General features: G+C 43.4%; 1 protein-coding gene across 1 annotated transcript in view; it reads right to left on the bottom strand.

Annotated features, from left to right (window-relative positions):
• Window positions 1-22,259, bottom strand: part of LOC124114791 (dynein beta chain, flagellar outer arm-like) — a 156,711-nt gene that overhangs the window by 93,719 nt on the left and 40,733 nt on the right. The window contains exons 27-42 of the mRNA XM_048398229.1: window positions 21,805-21,954; window positions 21,424-21,485; window positions 21,022-21,069; window positions 20,276-20,447; window positions 18,105-18,258; window positions 16,927-17,084; window positions 13,734-13,913; window positions 12,940-13,149; window positions 12,157-12,292; window positions 11,404-11,547; window positions 9,588-9,739; window positions 9,186-9,381; window positions 6,676-6,911; window positions 5,240-5,354; window positions 3,721-3,900; window positions 1,948-2,255 (exon numbers count right to left, since the gene is read on the bottom strand). Coding sequence (XP_048254186.1) covers window positions 1,948-2,255; window positions 3,721-3,900; window positions 5,240-5,354; window positions 6,676-6,911; window positions 9,186-9,381; window positions 9,588-9,739; window positions 11,404-11,547; window positions 12,157-12,292; window positions 12,940-13,149; window positions 13,734-13,913; window positions 16,927-17,084; window positions 18,105-18,258; window positions 20,276-20,447; window positions 21,022-21,069; window positions 21,424-21,485; window positions 21,805-21,954 — 2,601 coding nt within the window. The remainder of the gene's footprint in view (window positions 1-1,947; window positions 2,256-3,720; window positions 3,901-5,239; window positions 5,355-6,675; window positions 6,912-9,185; window positions 9,382-9,587; window positions 9,740-11,403; window positions 11,548-12,156; window positions 12,293-12,939; window positions 13,150-13,733; window positions 13,914-16,926; window positions 17,085-18,104; window positions 18,259-20,275; window positions 20,448-21,021; window positions 21,070-21,423; window positions 21,486-21,804; window positions 21,955-22,259) is intronic.

Genomic DNA, 22,259 nt, shown 5'->3' with positions numbered 1-22,259 from the left:
CTAGATTCTACAGTTACTAACACACTGGTTAAGCATACCTGTATTGTCACAGCCGTAGCCTGATTCAACTGAGCCACCATGACCTAGATTCTACAGTTACTAACACACTGGTTAAGCATACCTGTATTGTCACAGCTGTAGCCTGATTCAACTGAGCCACCATGACCTAGATTCTACAGTTACTAACACACTGGTTAAGCATACCTGTATTGTCACAGCCATAGCCTGATTCAACTGAGCCACCATGACCTAGATTCTGCAGTTACTAACACACTGGTTAAGCATACCTGTATTGTCACAGCCATAGCCTGATTCAACTGAGCCACCATGACCTAGATTCTGCAGTTACTAACACACTGGTTAAGCATACCTGTATTGTCACAGCCATAGCCTGATTCAACTGAGCCACCATGACCTAGATTCTGCAGTTACTAACACACTGGTTAAGCATACCTGTATTGTCACAGCCATAGCCTGATTCAACTGAGCCACCATGACCTAGATTCTACAGTTACTAACACACTGGTTAAGCATACCTGTATTGTCACAGCCATAGCCTGATTCAACTGAGCCACCATGACCTAGATTCTGCAGTTACTAACACACTGGTTAAGCATACCTGTATTGTCACAGCCATAGCCTGATTCAACTGAGCCACCATGACCTAGATTCTACAGTTACTAACACACTGGTTAAGCATACCTGTATTGTCACAGCCATAGCCTGATTCAACTGAGCAACCATGACCTAGATTCTACAGTTACTAACACACTGGTTAAGCATACCTGTATTGTCACAGTCGTAGCCTGATTCAACTGAGCCACCATGACCTAGATTCTACAGTTACTAACACACTGGTTAAGCATACCTGTATTGTCACAGCCATAGCCTGATTCAAATGAGCAACCATGACCTAGATTCTACAGTTAATAACACACTGGTTAAGCATACCTGTATTGTCACAGCCGTAGCCTGATTCAACTGAGCCACCATGACCTAGATTCTACAGTTAATAACACACTGGTTAAGCATACCTGTATTGTCACAGCCGTAGCCTGATTCAACTGAGCCATCATGACCTAGATTCTACAGTTACTAACACACTGGTTAAGCATACCTGTATTGTCACAGCCATAGCCTGATTCAACTGAGCCATCATGACCTAGATTCTACAGTTACTAACAAACTTGTTAAGCATACCTGTATTGTCACAGTCGTAGCCTGATTCAACTGAGCAACCATGACCTAGATTCTACAGTTAATAACACACTGGTTAAGCATACCTGTATTGTCACAGCCGTAGCCTGATTCAACTGAGCCATCATGACCTAGATTCTACAGTTACTAACACACTGGTTAAGCATACCTGTATTGTCACAGCCGTAGCCTGATTCAACTGAGCCACCATGACCTAGATTCTGCAGTTACTAACACACTGGTTAAGCATACCTGTATTGTCACAGCCATAGCCTGATTCAACTGAGCAACCATGACCTAGATTCTACAGTTAATAACACACTGGTTAAGCATACCTGTATTGTCACAGCCGTAGCCTGATTCAACTGAGCAACCATGACCTAGATTCTGCAGTTACTAACACACTGGTTAAGCATACCTGTATTGTCACAGCCGTAGCCTGATTCAACTGAGCAACCATGACCTAGATTCTACAGTTACTAACACACTGGTTAAGCATACCTGTATTGTCACAGCCATAGCCTGATTCAACTGAGCAACCATGACCTAGATTCTACAGTTAATAACACACTGGTTAAGCATACCTGTATTGTCACAGCCATAGCCTGATTCAACTGAGCCACCATGACCTAGATTCTACAGTTACTAACACACTGGTTAAGCATACCTGTATTGTCACAGCCATAGCCTGATTCAACTGAGCCACAATGACCTAGATTCTACAGTTACTAACACACTGGTTAAGCATACCTGTATTGTCACAGCCTTGGTGTCCTCCTTGAAGTTGTACATCATCTGACACTTCCAGTCGAAGGTGGTGGCTGGAGCTTGAGTAGCGGCCAGCTCCATCAGTCTGTGAATCAGGTCACGCAGATGGGCCAGCAGGGCCAGGAGACAGGTCAGCTTCTGTATCTGACTTGGGAACAGCATCAGCTTCACCTCTGTCTTATCATCTTCCTCCACTACTGTCTCCACGACAACCACAGATTCCTTCTTCTCCTCTGGCACAAGGATGTTCATTGTGTCCAGTGGCTGCATGGTGTTGGCCTCTTGAACAGCTGGTAGTAAGGAGAAAAGGGAAGTGATTAATAATTATCTTATCCTAATTTCCTTTCTGCTATTTGTTTTCTCAGGACAATGAAAACATGAGTATCATCCCTGTGCTGACCATCCGCTTGGAGTTGATAGAGAATGGTGTGGCATTCCGGCCACCTCTTGACCAGAACACATCAGTTATCAGTGTCCAGGAACTGGTTCAGCGCTGGCTGGAAGGTTTCCTGGCTCGGGGGAAACTTGTCAGCATGTTGGGGCCCAAGGTGGGTAGAACCACGTAGTTCATGCTCTGTTGAATCCCACATACTTCACAGATCTAGTTTTTTACATTAGGGACTGGTCACTTGTTATTGGGGGTGTTGGACCAGTGGGATTGTTCTTAGGACTTAGTTACCAAAAGATTGTACAGTACCAAGTTATAGGAATAATTTACATACTGAAACATTCCACTTCATACTAACTTTCCTTGTGTGGAGTGACCACATTTTCTGAACTTTCCTGGTGACATGAAGTGAAATGGGGTTTCAGATACCATGCCGCAGTTTAACATGACTATCCTACTCAGACACAGTATACTGACTCTGAGCTGACCAGTCCTTGTTTTAGCCCCTTAATGCTAAGTCCCAGTCAGGTTAACAACAAGTACCATATTTAAACATCTTTTGGGATTGAACCCACGACCTCCAGCTCTCCAGGCAGATGCTCTGAAGTTTCACTTCTTTATTACTCGTGATGATGTTTCATAGCTACTTCTTGCCCTTCATCGGGTGAATGAAAAGGGGAAGAAGAAGCCCTGAAAAAATGCTACAAATATTTCACCAGATTAAGAGGCAAAAATGGGCTTAGAAACGTCACTACACATATTTCTCCAGATGAGGGGGCAAGAGGAGACAAGAGGAATCCCTGAAACGTCGTTACAAATATTTCTCCAGATGAATGGGCAAAACAGAATCCCTGAAACGTCGTTACAAATATTTCTCCAGATGAAGGGGCAAAACAGAATCCCTGAAACGTTGTTACAAATATTTCTCCAGATTAAAGGCCAAAAAGGAGCTTGAAAACATCACTAGACATATTTCTCCAGATGAGGGGGGAAGAGGGAGCCCTGAAACGTCGTTACAAATATTTCACCAGATTAAGCGCCAAAAAGGAGCTTGGAAAGGACACTACAGATATTTCACCAGATGAGGAGGCAAGATTTATTTCACCAGGCTACAGGCCAAAAGGAGCAACTTTACAATAATGACATGAGCTACACGACCTACATCAATTCCCACCATGAGACAAACTACAATATCCTTATACATGAAAATAACTCACTAATCATTTATTCTTTCACAATAAATTAACTATTCTTTCACAATAAATTAACTAACTCAAACAACTTGATGAAAAATATTTTTAATTTAATCTGACCTTCTCAAATTTGTTCATAAAATTCAGTAAACCAGAGATAGTGTGAGGTCTTACATTCAGCATCCCCAGTGGTAAGCACATCCTCCTCCTCCTCCTCCTCCATGATGGGGGACTTGTCCCCTGCCACGTCCAGGGTGGAGCCCTTCTTGGAGGCCGGGGCAGCGCTACGCCGTCCCTGGGACTCCGACAACAGGTCCTGCTCCCTCTCCGTGATCATGTCCTTCATTGACTGCGCTGTACAAACAGAGGTGAGGGGTTTAACGTCGCATCCAAGATTATTGCACTTATATAGCGACGTGCATGCACGTGTGTGTGTTTGTGTAGCTGCTTGTACTAGTCCGGACTGATGCCGATTTATAGTGCTTGCACACTGAGATACCATGCCGCAGTTTAACATGAATACCCCACTCAGACACAGTATACTGACTCCGAGCCGACCAGTCCTTGTTTTAGTCCCTTTATGCCGAGCGCCAGACAGGGTAACAACAAGTACCATCAAACCCCGGACCTTCCGCTCTCCCGGCGGACGCTCTACCACTAGACCACGGAGGCAGTATGAACACACAGAGCAAGAGTCAGTGTTGTTTTACATGTCATAGTCAGCAATATTTCTACTGCATCAGGACAGCCAGGCAGGCAGTCCAGGGGTGGCAGCAAAAGTAACGATCACATATTGTAACCACAAGGCCCCTGTTCTATGAAGCGATTTTAGCACAACGACTATGGTATGTCTGTGTTAAAACACTGCAGTTACAATGTTCTTTCTTAAAGCATAGGAGTTACCATCATCTATGTTAACACATCAGACTTATAATTATCTATTTTAAAGCACGGGAGTTACAATCATCTAGAGTTAACACATGGGAGATACAATCTTCTATCTTAAAGCACGGGAGTTACAGTCAAACATGTTAAAGCACTGGACCTATGATCATCTATCATAAAATATGGGAGTTATAACATAATCTTAGAACTAAAATCGCTTTGTAGAATGACGCCCTTATCCAAAGCAGTTGGTCTTTACAAAACACATGAGGTATTCTGAATCTCTTCTGTCCTAGAATCCCCACGGGGGCACAAAAGTTGGTTTGAGTGAGCAAATGAATGTTATTTTACACAAAGGTTAGCAATAGTGTCAGAAATGTGTTGGGACTTAATCGTCAATCATTGTTCCCTATAAATCTGTTTCAATTCAATCAATAACAGTTCCTAATCTATCTGTATTCTCCTCGTCAGTTCATTTCTCTTGATACTTATTACTTAATTGAATGCATTTATTCTTCCTGTCACTCCCCACAGTATGAAACAATAGAAACATATGCTCCTGTCAGGATCAGAATAAGTAAATGTTTCTTAGCAACCACAAACATAATCAAATCACGTTGCAACACAATTTTCACACTTGAACAAATTGGGACCATGATGTGAAATCTGTCCATACATTTTTTTAAGGCCGAGTTAAACATGTTTCCGAAATTCAAGTCCTTTTCAAAATAGTTTCAAATTTGAGGTTGAAAAATTTGGAAGAAAGTTGTAGAGGTACCCGAGTGGATTGCATGTCCATTTCACCTACCATCACTGCTGGGTTTCTCCTTGTCACGCCGTTGACTTGCTTCCTTTTCCCCCTCCAGCCCCTTCAGCAACATGGTGGTAGCTGCGATGCTGGTGTCTATCTTGTCCAGGGCATCCTGATGTCAAACACACATAGGTCAGCTCGCATAAAACACAAGCAAAAGTGAGCATGTATGGTCCAAGGATAACCTGTCAATATTTACTTTGAGGGAGCATGAACTCACACAAAGCCTTCAATTGTAGGGGGGTACCAGAGAAATGTTAAAAACTGAATACAGTTCACGACTGTAAGTGATGTAAGATTGCCCATGCTTAGAGGCTGTTAGTTCAAAACAGATCTGCAGTTCCCCATCTGAAACAAGTGCTGTGCTAGAAGATCATGAAGCATTCAACTGTATGGCATGTTTTTCAAGAAATCAGGGTTAGAAACTAACAGTTTTTGTCCACTAGTCCTTATAATGATAACATATAGCAAAACCCTTAAAATTGGCCAATTTCTACTAGTCCTTAGGATACCTTTACCGTTGGGCAGTTTGGTAAGGACGACAGGACTAGTGCCAATTTCTATCAGTGTTTATGTTATGCTTTCCAGAGGACGAACTTTATATTTTGTATTTTTTCAATTCAATTCAATTCTTATGTGTATAGGATGCAGTATTTGGCATAAGGTACACCCCCGACGGTCTTACAACACGTTTAAGAAATGTGCCAACTGTATCACACCAGAGGCAGCAATTATTGGCCTCACATATTGTAATTTGAGCCAAAACCCAGTACTGGATGTGACTTTCATCTTATATCAGTCAGTACATGGTAGAAGTTTGTTCAAAGATCATAGATGTTTTTCAACCGACTGACTACAGGGAAGTACTGTAGTGAAAATGAAACCCCCTTCAATTTTTAAACAATTATGGCTATGACAAGGACCCGAATGCTTCATTTTAAAACAATGATCTTCTTCACAAGCATGACCACTGTGTTTCATTCTGTGATAAGCCATAGTACTGTATATGACCAAAGATAAGCCGTATTTAGAGGACCAGAAAAAAGATTCTGTAGAAAAGGGTCGCCTTTGTAAAAGTTACACTTCATCAAACTATCTTCCTGTTGATGATAAAACTACATCGTATCGCTTCAGGTGAACGAACAGATATACAATAAACACTTTTTTATGACCAGATATACTGTAACGACAGGATTAATTCGCGTAATTCAAAACAGACAGTTGATATTCTATTTCCGATGACGGAGACGAGACATAGTTTTAGGTTGGTGGTCTGGCTTTAGATCCACACATAACATTTTGATACGGAATTTCAAGGACAAAGTTAATACCTTGGCTTAACTATGAAATTGGCTTATCTACAGTCATTTACGATAGCTAACAGAAAGATGAATGGGAGTTTCTTGCTAGCTGAGCACAAATATAAAACATACCCTCAGAGCCTCTGCATTTCCAGCCTCTAGTCCGTCCACTGACTCCGCTATCTGTTTCGTCATCTGGATCTGTGTCGCTAGGTAGACGACCTCTGACACATGGTCCAGTGTCCATGACCTACTGCCCTCCTCTAATGGGTCAAGGTCAGCAAATAGTTCCCCGGTTGATAGTGTCTTCGTCACTCCGGCATCTTCCTTCTTGCCCTGCCGACTTGACTGCCGACTCCCAGGTGGGTCTGGAGGGGTAACAACAGTATATCACCCAAAGGTAATAGCCATATTCACGTCACTTCAGTACTGAATGGACCCGTGAAGATCCGGGTTAGAATAGGTCTCCAGCAACGTATACTTGTTGTAAGAGGCGACAATGCTTGTCATGACTAACGGGACTCGATCACTTGGTTGATGCATGTCATCGTATCCTAAATGCGTGGATTGATGCTCATGATATCAATCACTGTGTTGTCTGGTACAGACTTGATTATTTACTGACTGCAGTCATATAGTTTGTATATTGCTGAGTGTGGCGTTAAACAATTAACAAACAAATCAGTACTGAATACTGTATAATGTATTAAATTACTTATCGACCATTCATCAATTATCTGACATTAGGATAGACTAACAATTAATCCCAAAAATACAGTACCAGTAAGTGTAAGATTAAATACAATGATTATAGGAAGGAATTATTTAAGTCCCTAAAATTTCAGAGCTGAAATGGGGATGAGTTCAGGCTGACGGAGCTACAAAGGGGATGAAAGTGAAATGAGAGCACTTGTGCTATTAAATAAATGCTCTGGTGTGTGTGAAAGAAACCAACTGTACAGTAGAGCTAATCATAACAATCGTCCTTTTATGTGTAATTGGCAAATCCAGAATGCTGCTTTGCAACAAAGCTCCTAACAGCAGTACCTATTTCCCTGCATACAATTCAAGGTCCAATTCTACGTTTGTATGTTTGTTTGTTTGTTGTTTAAAGCCGCACACAGCAATATTCCAGCTATATAACGGCAGTCTGTACATAATCCAGTCTGGACCAGACAATCAAGTGATTGACATCATGAGCATCAATCCATGCAATTAGGATACGATGACATGGATCAACCAAGTCAGCGAGCCTGACCACCCGATCCCATTAGTCGCCTCTTACAACAAGCATAGTCGCCATTTACAGCAAGCATGGGTTGCTGAAGACCTAATCTACACCAAATCTTCACGGGTATCTCATTCTACAAAGCAACAATAGCGCTACAACTGTTGTGAGTCTATGTTAAAGTATAGGAGTTATAATCGTCTTAGTATTAAGAGTGCATTGTGAAAAGGGGAGGGAAATGTAGTCATAATGAAAAGGAACGAGCTTGCTTCGGAATATATCAACTGGTGTCTAATTCACTATTATACGTAATATTGATAGCAAAAGGATGTTCAGGTGAGTGAATGTTCTTTCTTGCCAACAAAATGTAGTATACCAGGTACATCATGTTCAGGTGTAATGGAACCTCGGACAGGAAGGCCAGTGGCTGACAGCACAAAACAATCCATTCCATATGGATGAGGGGACACACAATTCAACCAGGTCAAACCAGGTCAAACATTGTAAACATCAAACCCGACCAGGGCCCCGTTCCACAAGGCGTTCTTAGCGTTCTAAGTCGGTCGTAAGTCCTATTCTTTAACACTGACTTACGACAGTCGTAGCACTAAGATCGCTTTGTGGAACGGGTCCCAGTGCTCTAAAAATAGAAAAAACATTACCAGACTGCCATCAGGACCCACAGACTATAGAAGCTGCAGGCTCTGAGTAAACTCATCAGGCCCTGATTCAAAAACTTCAGCTTATTGTGACAAATCAATTTACTCAGACCACAAGGACCTATACAAATTTATAAACTACGAGCCTGACATGAGATCTACCTACTTCTATTGGGTCGGGTCAGAGACTGACCCGACCCAATAGAACTCCCATAATTCACAGAGCTTATAGTTATACAGACTCAAATCAAAACAAAGATTTATCAGCTTCAAGATTTCCTAAGAGGCTGTGATCAGAATTAAGGGTACTGGGATCCTCGAGATTTGCTGAAGTTATTTAAATCAAGGACGCCCTAAATCTTTATTCAATCTTTATAAATACCGTGTTCGACAGTAATAAGCGATATTTGCTAATATGTTGGCTAGTGAACAATCCTAATTAGCACCCCTTCCGATTGATCAATGTACACAAGACTTATTTATTCATGTATAATCTCGTGTGTTATATGCACCTTTAATCATGGGCAATTAAATTCTGGAAAATATATCTGTTGTATATAAGCATTTCAGGCTGTCAGCATGAATCACAAAAGTTGCGATCTTTCACCAAAATAATATTCTAATAAGAGCCCCCTATTCCTAATTTTGAGAGCGCCCTGGGCGCTTTTTAAGGCGGGTTATAGCGAGGATCCCCCCGTGCTCAGCTCGGGAGCCTGAAAGTATACAAGACTCACGAGCTGCTGGTGTCAGCTGACCTTTACTTGTCTTGGTGTTGGAGTTTGAGCTCTGTGTGGGTAGGGGCACCTTCCTGGCCCCTGCACTGCGGATCCTCTTGGTCTTCAGGGGTTTCTCTACCCCCAGGGATGTGGCCAGCTGGTACTGCAGGGTGGACTTGATGCCGCTGATGAGAGCTGTCAGCCATGTCTCAATCTGACCGTCACAGTTTACGGGCTGCAGAGAAGAAAGAATAGAAGTAACACTGAAACACTGGCTTGCTGGAATATTGCTAAAAGCAGCGTAAAACCATACTCACTCACTCCACATTCTGGCGACTAGGTTGGTTCAGTTAGAATTGTGGGTGTTATGAAATATTTGAAATATCTGAAATATTTTGATGTTATTTATCATAATGGAATAGCTCATGGAGGATGGGTTACCTGGATCAGCTCCATCCTCTCTCCGAGGGTACTCTCCACCCCGGTGATGGTGAAGCTGCATCTGTCGTTCTCCTCCTGTGTGTCGTACACCAGGCTCCCCACGTTCTCAAACAGCTTGCTGATGTACAGGTTCACCTGGCTCAGGTCATACCCTGTAACACATCACATATACATAAGGCAAGGAAAATCATTCAGAAATTTACAACAGCTTAAGGCTTTTATTTTTAAGTTGCCCTATGGATTCGTCAATCCAAAACACTGAGAATATATATTTTGTTTTTGTCATGTGAGAATGTTTTGACTTTGTTTCCCCCTGCTGAACTTATTTTTTGGGGGGGGAAAAATCTAAAAACTAACCACCCGCAATAAAAAAAGGAGGTCTATTTAATTTAGAAAGCTGTGAAGTTGTCCTGTACCATAGCCGATCTCATTAAAATCAGATCTAAGTCCTAGTTGCCGCTAAACTAAGATCTGAGGACATCCTATTACGGGTCATGTCAGAACGACCTTTCGCGAACTTTGACCGACCACTGAAACGATTAACAAGGAGTCGACATCAGCCAATTAGAGAGCAGCTTTCTCAAGCTTTACCGCACTGGTTTCAGCCCAGCGACTTCCATTTCAGACTACGCTTGAAAAACATGTTGACACAGCTTTCAATTAAAATTTTGAAAACTGAACAAACGAACATTCCGGGATGTCTAATATATGGTTGAGATTGTATGGCAGTGCTTCCCACGTACAGTGCATCGCCTCCTCCATTCAAAGGTTTGTCCCATGGAAGCAAGAGATAGGCGATAATTTTGAGGGAACCAGTCGTACCTGTCGTTCAGAATACCCCGTGTTAACTTTCAAAGTTGCATGATTAGATAACACAACTGTCACTTTCATGATCTGGTCAGCGACGCTTTCATTGGTCGGAAGAAAGGTCGTTTTGACGTGACCCGTAATAGGATGTCCTCAGATCTTTGTTTAGCGATAGCTAGAACTAAGAACTGATTTTAATGAGATTGGTACCATTGGCAGTTTTACTATAGAGATACGCATGGTGTAGTGACTCTGCCTGTCGTCTGCCAACTTCTATAATATTCCATTAAATCATCTTGTCATCTGCCATGTTTAGCTTCACTTTCTATCTGACAACAACTAATGATCAAATAAAAAATGACTTAAAAAAATATCAAATACACTTTAAACTTTTCCATTCCAAATCATTCCCATATCAAATAACATGTGCTCATGGTCTTCATACAAGTATCATTGTGTCGGGACAAATGACTCACAGGATGTTTGTTTGTTTGTTGTTTAACGCCGCACTCAGCAATATTACAGCTATATGACAGCAGTCTAAACAATCGAGTCTGGACCAGACAATCCAGTGATTGACAACATGAGCATCGATCCACGCAATTGGGATCGATTTCATGCATCAACCAAGTCAGCAAGACTGACCACCCGATCCCGTTAGTCTCCCCTTACGACAAGCATATTTGCCATTTACAGCAAGCATGGGTTGCTGAAGACTTATTCTACCCCGGAATCTTCACGGGTCCCTCACAGGATGATGTTGCCCAGAATGCAGAGTCTCTACAGTTCTAACCTTTGACCAATATCAGGGTTTTACCATGCACAAAATTCTGCCTTTGAATTTTATGAAAAAAAATGCATGTTGGAATTATTGCAGCTAATTAATCTGAAGCATAAATACTTAAGGTTTATCTAACATTTCATTCTAATAAGAAATACAATCAATGTACAGACAATCCATGTCAGAATTTTTGCACTTTGAAACCAGGAATGTGATGGAATCACTGACCGTTACACACGATGTGCAGGACGTCCTCCATGGAGAGGAAGTAGAATCGGGGGAAGATCTGACGCCGTCTCTCCAGATGGTTGAGCAGGGACTTGCGACACGTCTCCAGGCTGTGGTTCATGTGCTCCAGGATGTTCAAGATGTCTGCACAAGGTTCACAAACATTTAACCTTCACATGGTACTGTGTGACACTAATCACCTGTAGGCTACCGGTACATACACTATGAAGAAGAGTGAATGTTGTTTTATGTCACAGACAGCAATACCACAGCTTTATTATGATGGTCTGTATTACCCTGACTCATACTATTGCTTATCTCTCTCTTTTTCGAAGGTTGTGGAAACTTCCTGTGCTGTGTTCCCGGAAAACTCAGAAAACATCTCACCCAAACACACCCCTGATCCAAGACAGTGACCAGTCTTGGTCACAGGGATCTCGTGCGTCTGCACGGTTCAGGCTTGTGTTTGGGTGTGATGATTTCTCTGTTCAAACCCAAACACAACCCTGAACCGAGCAGGCGCACCAGATCCATGTGACCAAGACCGGTAACTCTCCAGGATCAGGGGTGCGTTTGGGTGAGATGTTTTCTCTGTTCTCCGGGAACACAGCACAGGAAGTTTCCATGACTGCAGGTTCAGTCCACACAGCTGGGGCATCATCTTATGTATACAAGCCGGGAGGGTTGTCCAGCATTGGTGTGAACCCTGTTGTGTCTGCTAAAGGATATGGTTTTGGGTAGTCGTATACTTACTCTTGCGTGAACAGCACTGAAGGACATTGGGGTTCTTCTCTGATGCCCTCATGAGGAGGCGGAAGTCCTTGTTGACCACAGAAAATCTGTTAGCATCGTGAGACAGTGACGTTCTCACATCCGTGCTGGAGAAAATCTGCAAATATACATTTTGACATTGAAACTATTGTAGTTCAAGTAATACCACACTTTGGGAGTTTGTTTGGTTTCTAACACTACTCAGCAATAATCCAGCTATGTGATGGCAGATAAATAATCAAGTCTGGACCAGACAAACTAGTGACTGAAACTGTGAGCAAAGATCCATGCCATTCAATCTCCTGTTGCCTCGTACAGTCAGCATTGGGTGCTGGGGACCAGTTTTAACTTGGTTAGGTGTAGGTAACGATACTAAAATTGTTTCATTGTGTGTAGTTGAGGCATTTATATTTCATAAATGATGTGAGGTGTAATGAGATTTATTGAGATTATTGAACTTATAAAGCGACGTGCATGTGCATGTGCATGTGTATGTGTGTCTGTGGTGGCTACTTTTACTAGTCCAGACTGATGTTGGTTGTATAGACTGGTTGTGTATAGACACGATGCCGCAGTATAGCATGCATGGATAGCCCACACAGACACAGCATACCGATTCCAATCCCACCAGTCCTCTTTTATCCCCTTAATGCCGAGCAAGCACAAGGTAGGGTAACAACAAGAATCATCTTTTAACATCTTTTGGCCTGAGCCTAGCCTCCCTATAAAGCTCGACCACATTTCAGCAAGTTTTTGATGTTGTACCTCCTCGAGCTCCACCCACTTCTCCTGTACTTCCAGCCAGGTGGTGAGAACAGCCTCGATGGTCTGGAGACGTTTCTGCCACTTGAGCACCTCGTCCAGGAAGGAGCCAGCAGCACTGTTGCTCTGCATGGCCTGCAGTGACACCTGGTGGCACTCCAGCTCGTCAAATATAGGCTCCGTTGTCGTCAACAGATAGAGTAATCCAGTGTCCTGGTATCAAACAACAATCAAAGATTAAAGTTCAAATGTTTTGGAAATCTTGCCTTTTCGACATTATTACTAAAAGCGGAATCATTAGGGGAGAAACAATAGCGAAGAACAGTGCAACTTACAGTGTGAACTTTTTCGTTATATTTTTATGCTACCCATTTAACCTAAATCAAGACAGTAAAGTGGAAAAAATGTAAAATTATCAATCCAACAAACACTTTAATAAGGGGGCCCCCAAAATAGGACTGTCATGTAAGCCAGTTCAGTGAACAAATTACAAAGACAGCAGATAGGATGAGGTTGGTTGGTTTGTTAGTTTAACGCCGCACTCAGCAATATTCCAGCTATATGCAGCTGTGTCAATAATCGAGTCTGGACCAGACGATCCAGTGATTGACATCATGCGCATCGATCCACGTTATTGGGATATGATGACATGTATCAACCAAGTCAGCAAGCCTGACCATCCGATTCTGTTAGTCGCCTCTTACGACAAACATAGTCGCTTTTTACGGCAAGCATGGGTTGCTGAAGACCTATTCTAGCCCGGCTCATGGTCAGATAGGATGAGGAAGTCGACTCACCTCGCCCATGTTGAGCAGGGAGGCTGGCAGGGAGCAGACACTGTTTCTCTTGCGGCTGTGGGAACTCTGGTTGGAGATGCGGCTAGTGGTGCGCGCCTGACTCCGACTGGGCTGAGAGTTGCCAGGCAGCAGCTGCTGGGTTTGACCCGCATCACTCTGGCCGTACTCGCTCTGGTTGTCCTGGACATATACACATGTGTTACCACTAATGAAAGTGAGCTGGGAAAGACATAAACTCCCCAAGGAGCTGGGAAAGACATAGGCTCCCCAAGGAGCTGGGAAAGACATAGGCTCCCCAAGGAGCTGGGAAAGACATAAACTCCCCAAAGAGCTGAGAAAGACATAAACTCCCCAAGGAGCTGGGAAAGACATAGGCTCCCCAAGGAGCTGGGAAAGACATAAACTCCCCAAGGAGCTGGGAAAGACATAGGATCCCCAAGGAGCTGGGAAAGACATAAACTCCCCAAGGAGCTGGGAAAGACATAGGATCCCCAAGGAGCTGGGAAAGACATAAACTCCCCAAGGAGCTGGGAAAGACATAGGATCCCCAAGGAGCTGAGAAAGACATAAACTCCCCAAGGAGCTGGGAAAGACATAGGATCGCCAAGGAGCAGAGAAAGACATAAACTCCCCAAGGAGCTGGAAAAGACATAGGCTCCTCAAGGAGCTGGGAAAGACATAGGATCCCCAAGGAGCTGGGAAAGACATAAACTCCCCAAGGAGCTGGTAAAGACATAGGCTCCCCAAGGAGCTGAGAAAGACATAGGATCCCCAAGGAGCTGGGAAAGGCATAAACTCCCCAAGGAGCTGGGAAAGACATAGGCTCCCCAAGGAGCTGGGAAAGACATAGGATCCCCAAGGAGCTGAGAAAGACATAAACTCCCCAAGGAGCTGGGAAAGACATAGGATCCCCAAGGAGCTGGGAAAGACATAAACTCCCCAAGGAGCTGGGAAAGACATAGGATCCCCAAGGAGCTGGGAAAGACATAAACTCCCCAAGGAGCTGGGAAAGACATAGGATCCCCAAGGAGCTGAGAAAGACATAAACTCCCCAAGGAGCTGGGAAAGACATAGGATCGCCAAGGAGCAGAGAAAGACATAAACTCCCCAAGGAGCTGGAAAAGACATAGGATCCCCAAGGAGCTGAGAAAGACATAGGCTCCTCAAGGAGCTGGGTAAGACATAGGATCCCCAAGGAGCTGAGAAAGACATAAACTCCCCAATGAGCTGGGAAAGACATAGGCTCCTCAAGGAGCTGGGAAAGACATAGGATCCCCAAGGAGCTGAGAAAGACATAAACTCCCCAATGAGCTGGGAAAGACATAAACTCCCCAAGGAGCTGGTAAAGACATAGGCTCCCCAAGGAGCTGAGAAAGACATAGGATCCCCAAGGAGCTGGGAAAGGCATAAACTCCCCAAGGAGCTGGGAAAGACATAGGCTCCCCAAGGAGCTGGGAAAGACATAGGATCCCCAAGGAGCTGAGAAAGACATAAACTCCCCAAGGAGCTGGGAAAGACATAGGATCCCCAAGGAGCTGGGAAAGACATAAACTCCCCAAGGAGCTGGGAAAGACATAGGATCCCCAAGGAGCTGGGAAAGACATAAACTCCCCAAGGAGCTGGGAAAGACATAGGATCCCCAAGGAGCTGAGAAAGACATAAACTCCCCAAGGAGCTGGGAAAGACATAGGATCGCCAAGGAGCAGAGAAAGACATAAACTCCCCAAGGAGCTGGAAAAGACATAGGATCCCCAAGGAGCTGAGAAAGACATAGGCTCCTCAAGGAGCTGGGTAAGACATAGGATCCCCAAGGAGCTGAGAAAGACATAAACTCCCCAATGAGCTGGGAAAGACATAGGCTCCTCAAGGAGCTGGGAAAGACATAGGATCCCCAAGGAGCTGGGAAAGACATAAACTCCCCAAGGAGCTGGTAAAGACATAGGCTCCCCAAGGAGCTGAGAAAGACATAGGATCCCCAAGGAGCTGGGAAAGACATAAACTCCCCAAGGAGCTGGGAAAGACATAGGCTCCCCAAGGAGCTGGGAAAGACATAGGATCCCCAAGGAGCTGAGAAAGACATAAACTCCCCAAGGAGCTGGGAAAGACATAGGATCCCCAAGGAGCTGGGAAAGACATAAACTCCCCAAGGAGCTGGGAAAGACATAGGATCCCCAAGGAGCTGAGAAAGACATAAACTCCCCAAGGAGCTGGGAAAGACATAGGATCCCCAAGGAGCTGAGAAAGACATAAACTCCCCAAGGAGCTGGGAAAGACATAGGCTCCCCAAGGAGCTGGGAAAGACAAAGGCTCCCCAAGGATCTGGGAAAGACATAGGCTCCCCAAGGAGCTGAGAAAGACATAGGCTCCCCAAGGAGCTGGGAAAGACATAGGCTCCCCGAGGAGCTGAGAAAGACACAGCGAGCTCACTGTTCCACTGACAAGGGTAATAAAATTGATAAATTTACACAATATGCAAACCATTTTAACTCCATAAACGCAAGAGACAGATTGAAGTCAATACTCAAATAAGCAAGATAACTTTGTGACTATAATATCTAGCAATTTGGGTCATTTAAGAAATTATGCAGAATTGTGTGCAAAAATGGGATCTAGTCATATATTATCCTTTACTTTTACTTATTATCCCTAGTAGGGTTAGAAATAACTGAGTTATCAAAATCATATAAGCACTAGTGCAAATATCACTTCTCACTTTTTCCGTCATCCAGACAGCATTGTTGACAGCATTCGAATCTTATTGTGACATAAGGTCGGAATGACGTCAGACTAGATTGTTCGCTGCACACTGCACTCAGCAATATTCCAGCTATATGACGGCAGTCTGTAAATAATCAAGTCTGGACCAGACAATCCAGTGATTGACATCATGAGCATCGATCCTTGCAACTGGGATGCATTAACCAAGTCAGCGGGCCTGACCACCCGATCCCATTAGTCGTTTCTTACGACAAGCATAGTCGCCTTTTACAGCAAGTATGGGTGGCTGAAGACCTTTCCTAACCCGGATCTTCACTGGTCAAGAATTCATGTATTACCCTCGATCTCACTCGGAAAATACAAGAATTCTGACATTCATTTCGTAAAATCATGTTGACGCACATGCTGATATATTGAATCACAAATCCAGGTTTGTGTTCTGTTCATCGACAAGGTTTTCAACCTGCTTACTTACTGGCACATCTGACGCAGAGGAGGTTGTTTTACTCCGGACGTGAGACCTGAGTTCGAATATCTTGCTGAGCCAGACCTCCTCGTATGTCTTGAGGGACTGCTCTATGGACAGATCCTTGACCGCTCTCTGTACAATAGCTCGCACATCATCAACATGCTCTGAAATACAGATGCCATACTGTCAGATTTGATAATGCAATCTGGGATTTATTTCAACTACCGTATTCGATGTAATAAGTGCCCAGCTCTAATAAGTGCCCACTGCGATATTTGCTAATATATTGGCTAGTCAACAATCCCAATTAGCACCCTATCCGATTGATCAATGTACACAAGACTTATTTTTTTTGTGTATAATATGCAGTCCTGTGTTATATGCACCCTTAATTATGGGCAATTAACTTCTTGAATAATATATATCTATCATGTATAATATGCATATATCATTTCAGGCTGTCAGCATAAACTACGAAATTTACGATGATTCAACTCTGTTGGGTTTTTTTTCACCAAAATAATATTCTAATAAGAAGCTCCTATTTCTAATTTTGAGAGCACCCTGGGTGCTTATTACGTCAAATACAGTAATTCATTTGACAAAGATGATGGACAAAAAAGAGCACTGCAAATAGGAATTCCTTTGCAGTCTTGAGAAATCAAACAATTGTTATGATTGTTACTATTTAAACGACAACCACCTCTATTACATCATAGTTGACACCAGCACACATAGGAAAGAAGTGAGATTTTTCCACCTTATGCATTCACATGAGGTACGGGTAGCAACATACTCTTATCGACACAAGTAATTGAGGTCTTGAAACTTGAGATGTGATTCAATTTTTTTCATGTTTATGGAGGGAGAAGCGTAAAACTGGTGCGCAAACTGTATATATATACCAGCGAAAGTGTGCACACCAGTTTATATGTTTATAACTCCATAAACTCACAAGGGGGGTCGGGTAGCCTAGTGGTTAAAGCCAGGTTCGATTCCCGACATGGTTATAATGTGTGAAGCCCGTTTCTGGTGTCCCCCGCCGTGATATTGCTGGAATATTGCTAAAAGCGGCGTAAAACCATACTCACTCACTCCATAAATGCACAAAATATTGAAGTCAGATCTCATAAATAAATAGGGTCAACAATAACTACTTCACAGACAGATCTGCCCAATCTTACTCTGTAGTCCCAAACTGAGGAGCTCGCCCAGCGTCATCCGCTTCAGGGTGTCATTGTCTATGGTGAGGGCACCGCCTGTCACTCTCACCAGCTGCTTCCAGTGTCGGGTCCTCATGGCAGAACTACTCAGGTCATCAATCAAAGGCAGGCAGGCCTAAACATAGAACAGGTCATGTTCATATTGTGCTTAAGATAACATCTTGGGTTCTCCAGCTCAGTTTTTCACAACAGTTACAACAAAACAGTTTGTTTCTGCTGAGAAAATCTTTCATGCCATGGTCACACTGAGTGACCTTACCGTCAATGTCATGTTGAAACTGCAGTGTCAGCATCTGCAGTGGTGATCAAGTTAATATATCAGGCTGCTACAACGTAATGGCAATGATGGAGTCTCGCCTGAATGATATTAATGGACTCTCAACTGGATGATAGTGAGATTCTTGCCTGCATGGTAATGATGGACTCTCGACTGGATGATAGTGATGGACTCTCGCCTAGACAATAGTAATGGACTCTTGCATGGATGATAGTAATGGACTCTCGCCTAGATGATAGAAATGGAATTTCGTCTGGATGATGTTAACAGACTCTCACCTGGATGGTAGTGATGGACTCTCACCTGGATGATATTAACATATTCTCACCTGGATGGTATAGTGATGGACTCTCACCTGGATGATATTAACAGACTCTCACCTGGATGGTAGTGATGGACTCTCACCTGGATGATATTAACAGACTCTCACTTGGATGGAAGTGATGGACGATCACCTGGATGATATTAACAGACTCTCACCTGGATGATATTAACAGACTCTCACCTGGATGGTAGTGATGGACTCTCACCTGGATGATGTTAACAGTCTCTCACCTGGATGGTAGTGATGGACTCTCACCTGGATGATATTAACAGACTCTCACTTGGATGGAAGTGATGGACTCTCACCTGGATGATATTAACAGACTCTCACCTGGATGGTAGTGATGGACTCTCACCTGGATGATATTAACAGACTCTCACTTGGATGGAAGTGATGGACTCTCACCTGGATGATGTTAACAGTCTCTCACCTGGATGGTAGTGATGGACTCTCACCTGGATGATATTAACAGACTCTCACTTGGATGGAAGTGATGGACTCTCACCTGGATGATATTAACAGACTCTCACCTGTATGGAAGTGATGGACGATCACCTGGATGATGTCAACAGACTCTCACCTGGATGGTAGTGATGGACGATCACCTGGATGATATTAACAGACTCTCACCTGGATGGTAGTGATGGACTCTTACCTGGATGATATTAACAGACTCTCACCTGGATGGTAGTGATGGACGATCACCTGGATGATATTAACAGGCTCTCACCTGGATGGTAGTGATGGACTCTCACCTGGATGATATTAACAGACTCTCACCTGTATGGTAGTGATGGACTCTCACCTGGATGATATTAACAGACTCTCACTTGGATGGTAGTGATGGACTCTCACCTGGATGATATTAACAGACTCTCACCTGTATGGTAGTGATGGACGATCACCTGGATGATATTAACAGACTCTCACCTGGATGGTAGTGATGGACTCTCACCTGAGTGATATAAACAGACTCTCACCTGTATGGTAGTGATGGACGATCACCTGGATGATATTAACAGGCTCTCACCTGGATGGTAGTGATGGACTCTCACCTGGATGATATTAACAGACTCTCACCTGTATGGTAGTGATGGACGATCACCTGGATGATATTAACAGACTCTCACCTGGATGGTAGTGATGGACTCTCACCTGAGTGATATAAACAGACTCTCACCTGTATGGTAGTGATGGACGATCACCTGGATGATATTAACAGGCTCTCACCTGGATGGTAGTGATGGACTCTCACCTGGATGATATTAACAGACTCTCACTTGGATGGTAGTGATGGACTCTCACCTGGATGATATTAACAGACTCTCACCTGTATGGTAGTGATGGACGATCACCTGGATGATATTAACAGACTCTCACCTGGATGGTAGTGATGGACTCTCACCTGAGTGATATAAACAGACTCTCACCTGTATGGTAGTGATGGACGATCACCTGGATGATATTAACAGACTCTCACTTGGATGGTAGTGATGGACTCTCACCTGGATGATGTTAACAGACTCTCACCTGTATGGTAGTGATGGACTCATGCAGCCCCATGTAGACATCCCAGGTGAAAACATCTTCTGGGAGGGCTCGAACAATGTCCAGCTGTTTGCTTGTCTCCTCCTTGAGAAACTTGGTGTTCATCTTCTGCCACCGATGCCTCTTCCACTCCGACTGCTGCTCATCTATAACCCTGCACATAAACCACAGTGCTAGACCTTCCAAACAATCGTGTGCATCCCTCTGAGGCAGAGCACAGTCTCATCTACTTACACACATCCCAGTTACAGACCTTCCAAACAATTGTGTGCATCCCTCTGAGGCAGAGCAGTCTCATCTACTTACACACATCCCAGTTACAGACCTTCCAAACAATTGTGTGCAGCCCTCTGAGGCAGAGCAGTCTCATCTACTTACACACATCCCAGTTATAGACCTTCCAAACAATTGTGTGCAGCCCTCTGAGGCAGAACACCTTCTCATCTACTTACACACATCCCAGTTATAGCCCTTCCAAACAATTGTGTGCAGCCCTCTGAGGCAGAGCACAGTCTCATCTACTTACACACATCCCAGTTATAGACCTTCCAAACACTAGCCTGCTATCCTGGAACTATTACACATTCCTGCAGGCTATTACAAATTTACAAATTTTCCAATTGTTTCAAAATTACAAGGGAATTTATTCTTCACTTAGCCTAGTAAAGTCTTTTAGATAGGTTTAAACATGCCAAACAATGGTTTGTGTGCATCCCTCATGAACTAACCTGACAGTCTCCCATACTTGCTTCAGGTTGTTGAGCTCATAGCGGCACCTGAAACATCACATGAAGCTCCAGCATAACACAAGCAAAACACACTGTTGTTGATGGCCGGAGTTACAGTACATCCCCAGTGTCTACAGTTGAGTTCACTGATATTATAAAAACACCATATGTAATTTAAAAAGATGGGTGTTGAAAGTCTGAAGCGTATCACAATATAATGCTATACACAAGGCTGTATTACAATGCATATCATATTATATTGCTTCCACTCTTCATTCTCAATAAATGAACAATGAACTCACCACATTTTTTATTTTGGCATTAAGGGAACATTTTGAATAAACTTGGCAAAGTCATAATTAAACACATTATCAAACTAGATATTTGAAATATAATACTCACTGTGGCAGGACAGAGAAGTTGACAACAGATGCCTCCAGGAGCTCCTGTAGCTCAATCAGATCCTGTATCAGACATAGGAGCATATCATAATATTTGAGACACATGCATAAGACAAATGGGACATGTACAAATGAGACACTAAAATAAGACAAGGGGGCCTCTTGACAAAGTTGTCTATCATAACCAAGGCACCCCCCCTTATGGACCCTACAAGGTGAGATGTGAGTGTACACACCTGAGCTTCATTCTCCAGCACTGTGAGCCTCTTGACAAAGTTGTCTATGACGAATAAGGCCTATCCCCCCCCACTCCTAGGGTCACCACACACACACACCAACACACCTATATGGACCCTACAAGGTGAGATGTGAGTGTACACACCTGAGCTTCATTCTCCAGCACTGTGAGCCTCTTGACAAAGTTGTCTATGACGACCCATGCATCCCCCAGGGAACACTCTCTGTTGTAGATGTCTGACTTGTCCAGGTCATTGCTGAGGTACATCACACGGTAAGCAAATGCCTCCAGGTCCTACACAACAAACAAAAGCATCAGCAGTGTTCCCGTTTACCGGTAATTACCAGTTTTTTACCGGTAAAATTAGGCTTGGACCGGTAATTCAGGTGACTGCCAGTCCCTCTGGACCGGCAAATAAAGTCATATAAATCCTTGTTGTTGAACAAAACATTGGCGATATTGGCGAAAGTAAATTTTTACGAACGAATTTAGCTTGTCTGTTACCATCAAGGTTTCCCCTTGTCTATTTTCATTGCAAGGAAATAACATTTTCCCTTTGTTTCAAGGTTAAATATCCATTTGTAGTAACTTTGTCACGA

The sequence above is a fragment of the Haliotis rufescens genome, unplaced genomic scaffold (assembly GCF_023055435.1).
Source record: "Haliotis rufescens isolate VD_foot unplaced genomic scaffold, xgHalRufe1.0.p SCAF_18, whole genome shotgun sequence".
Lineage (NCBI taxonomy): Eukaryota > Metazoa > Mollusca > Gastropoda > Lepetellida > Haliotidae > Haliotis > Haliotis rufescens.
This window is presented reverse-complemented; position numbering and strand designations above follow the sequence as displayed.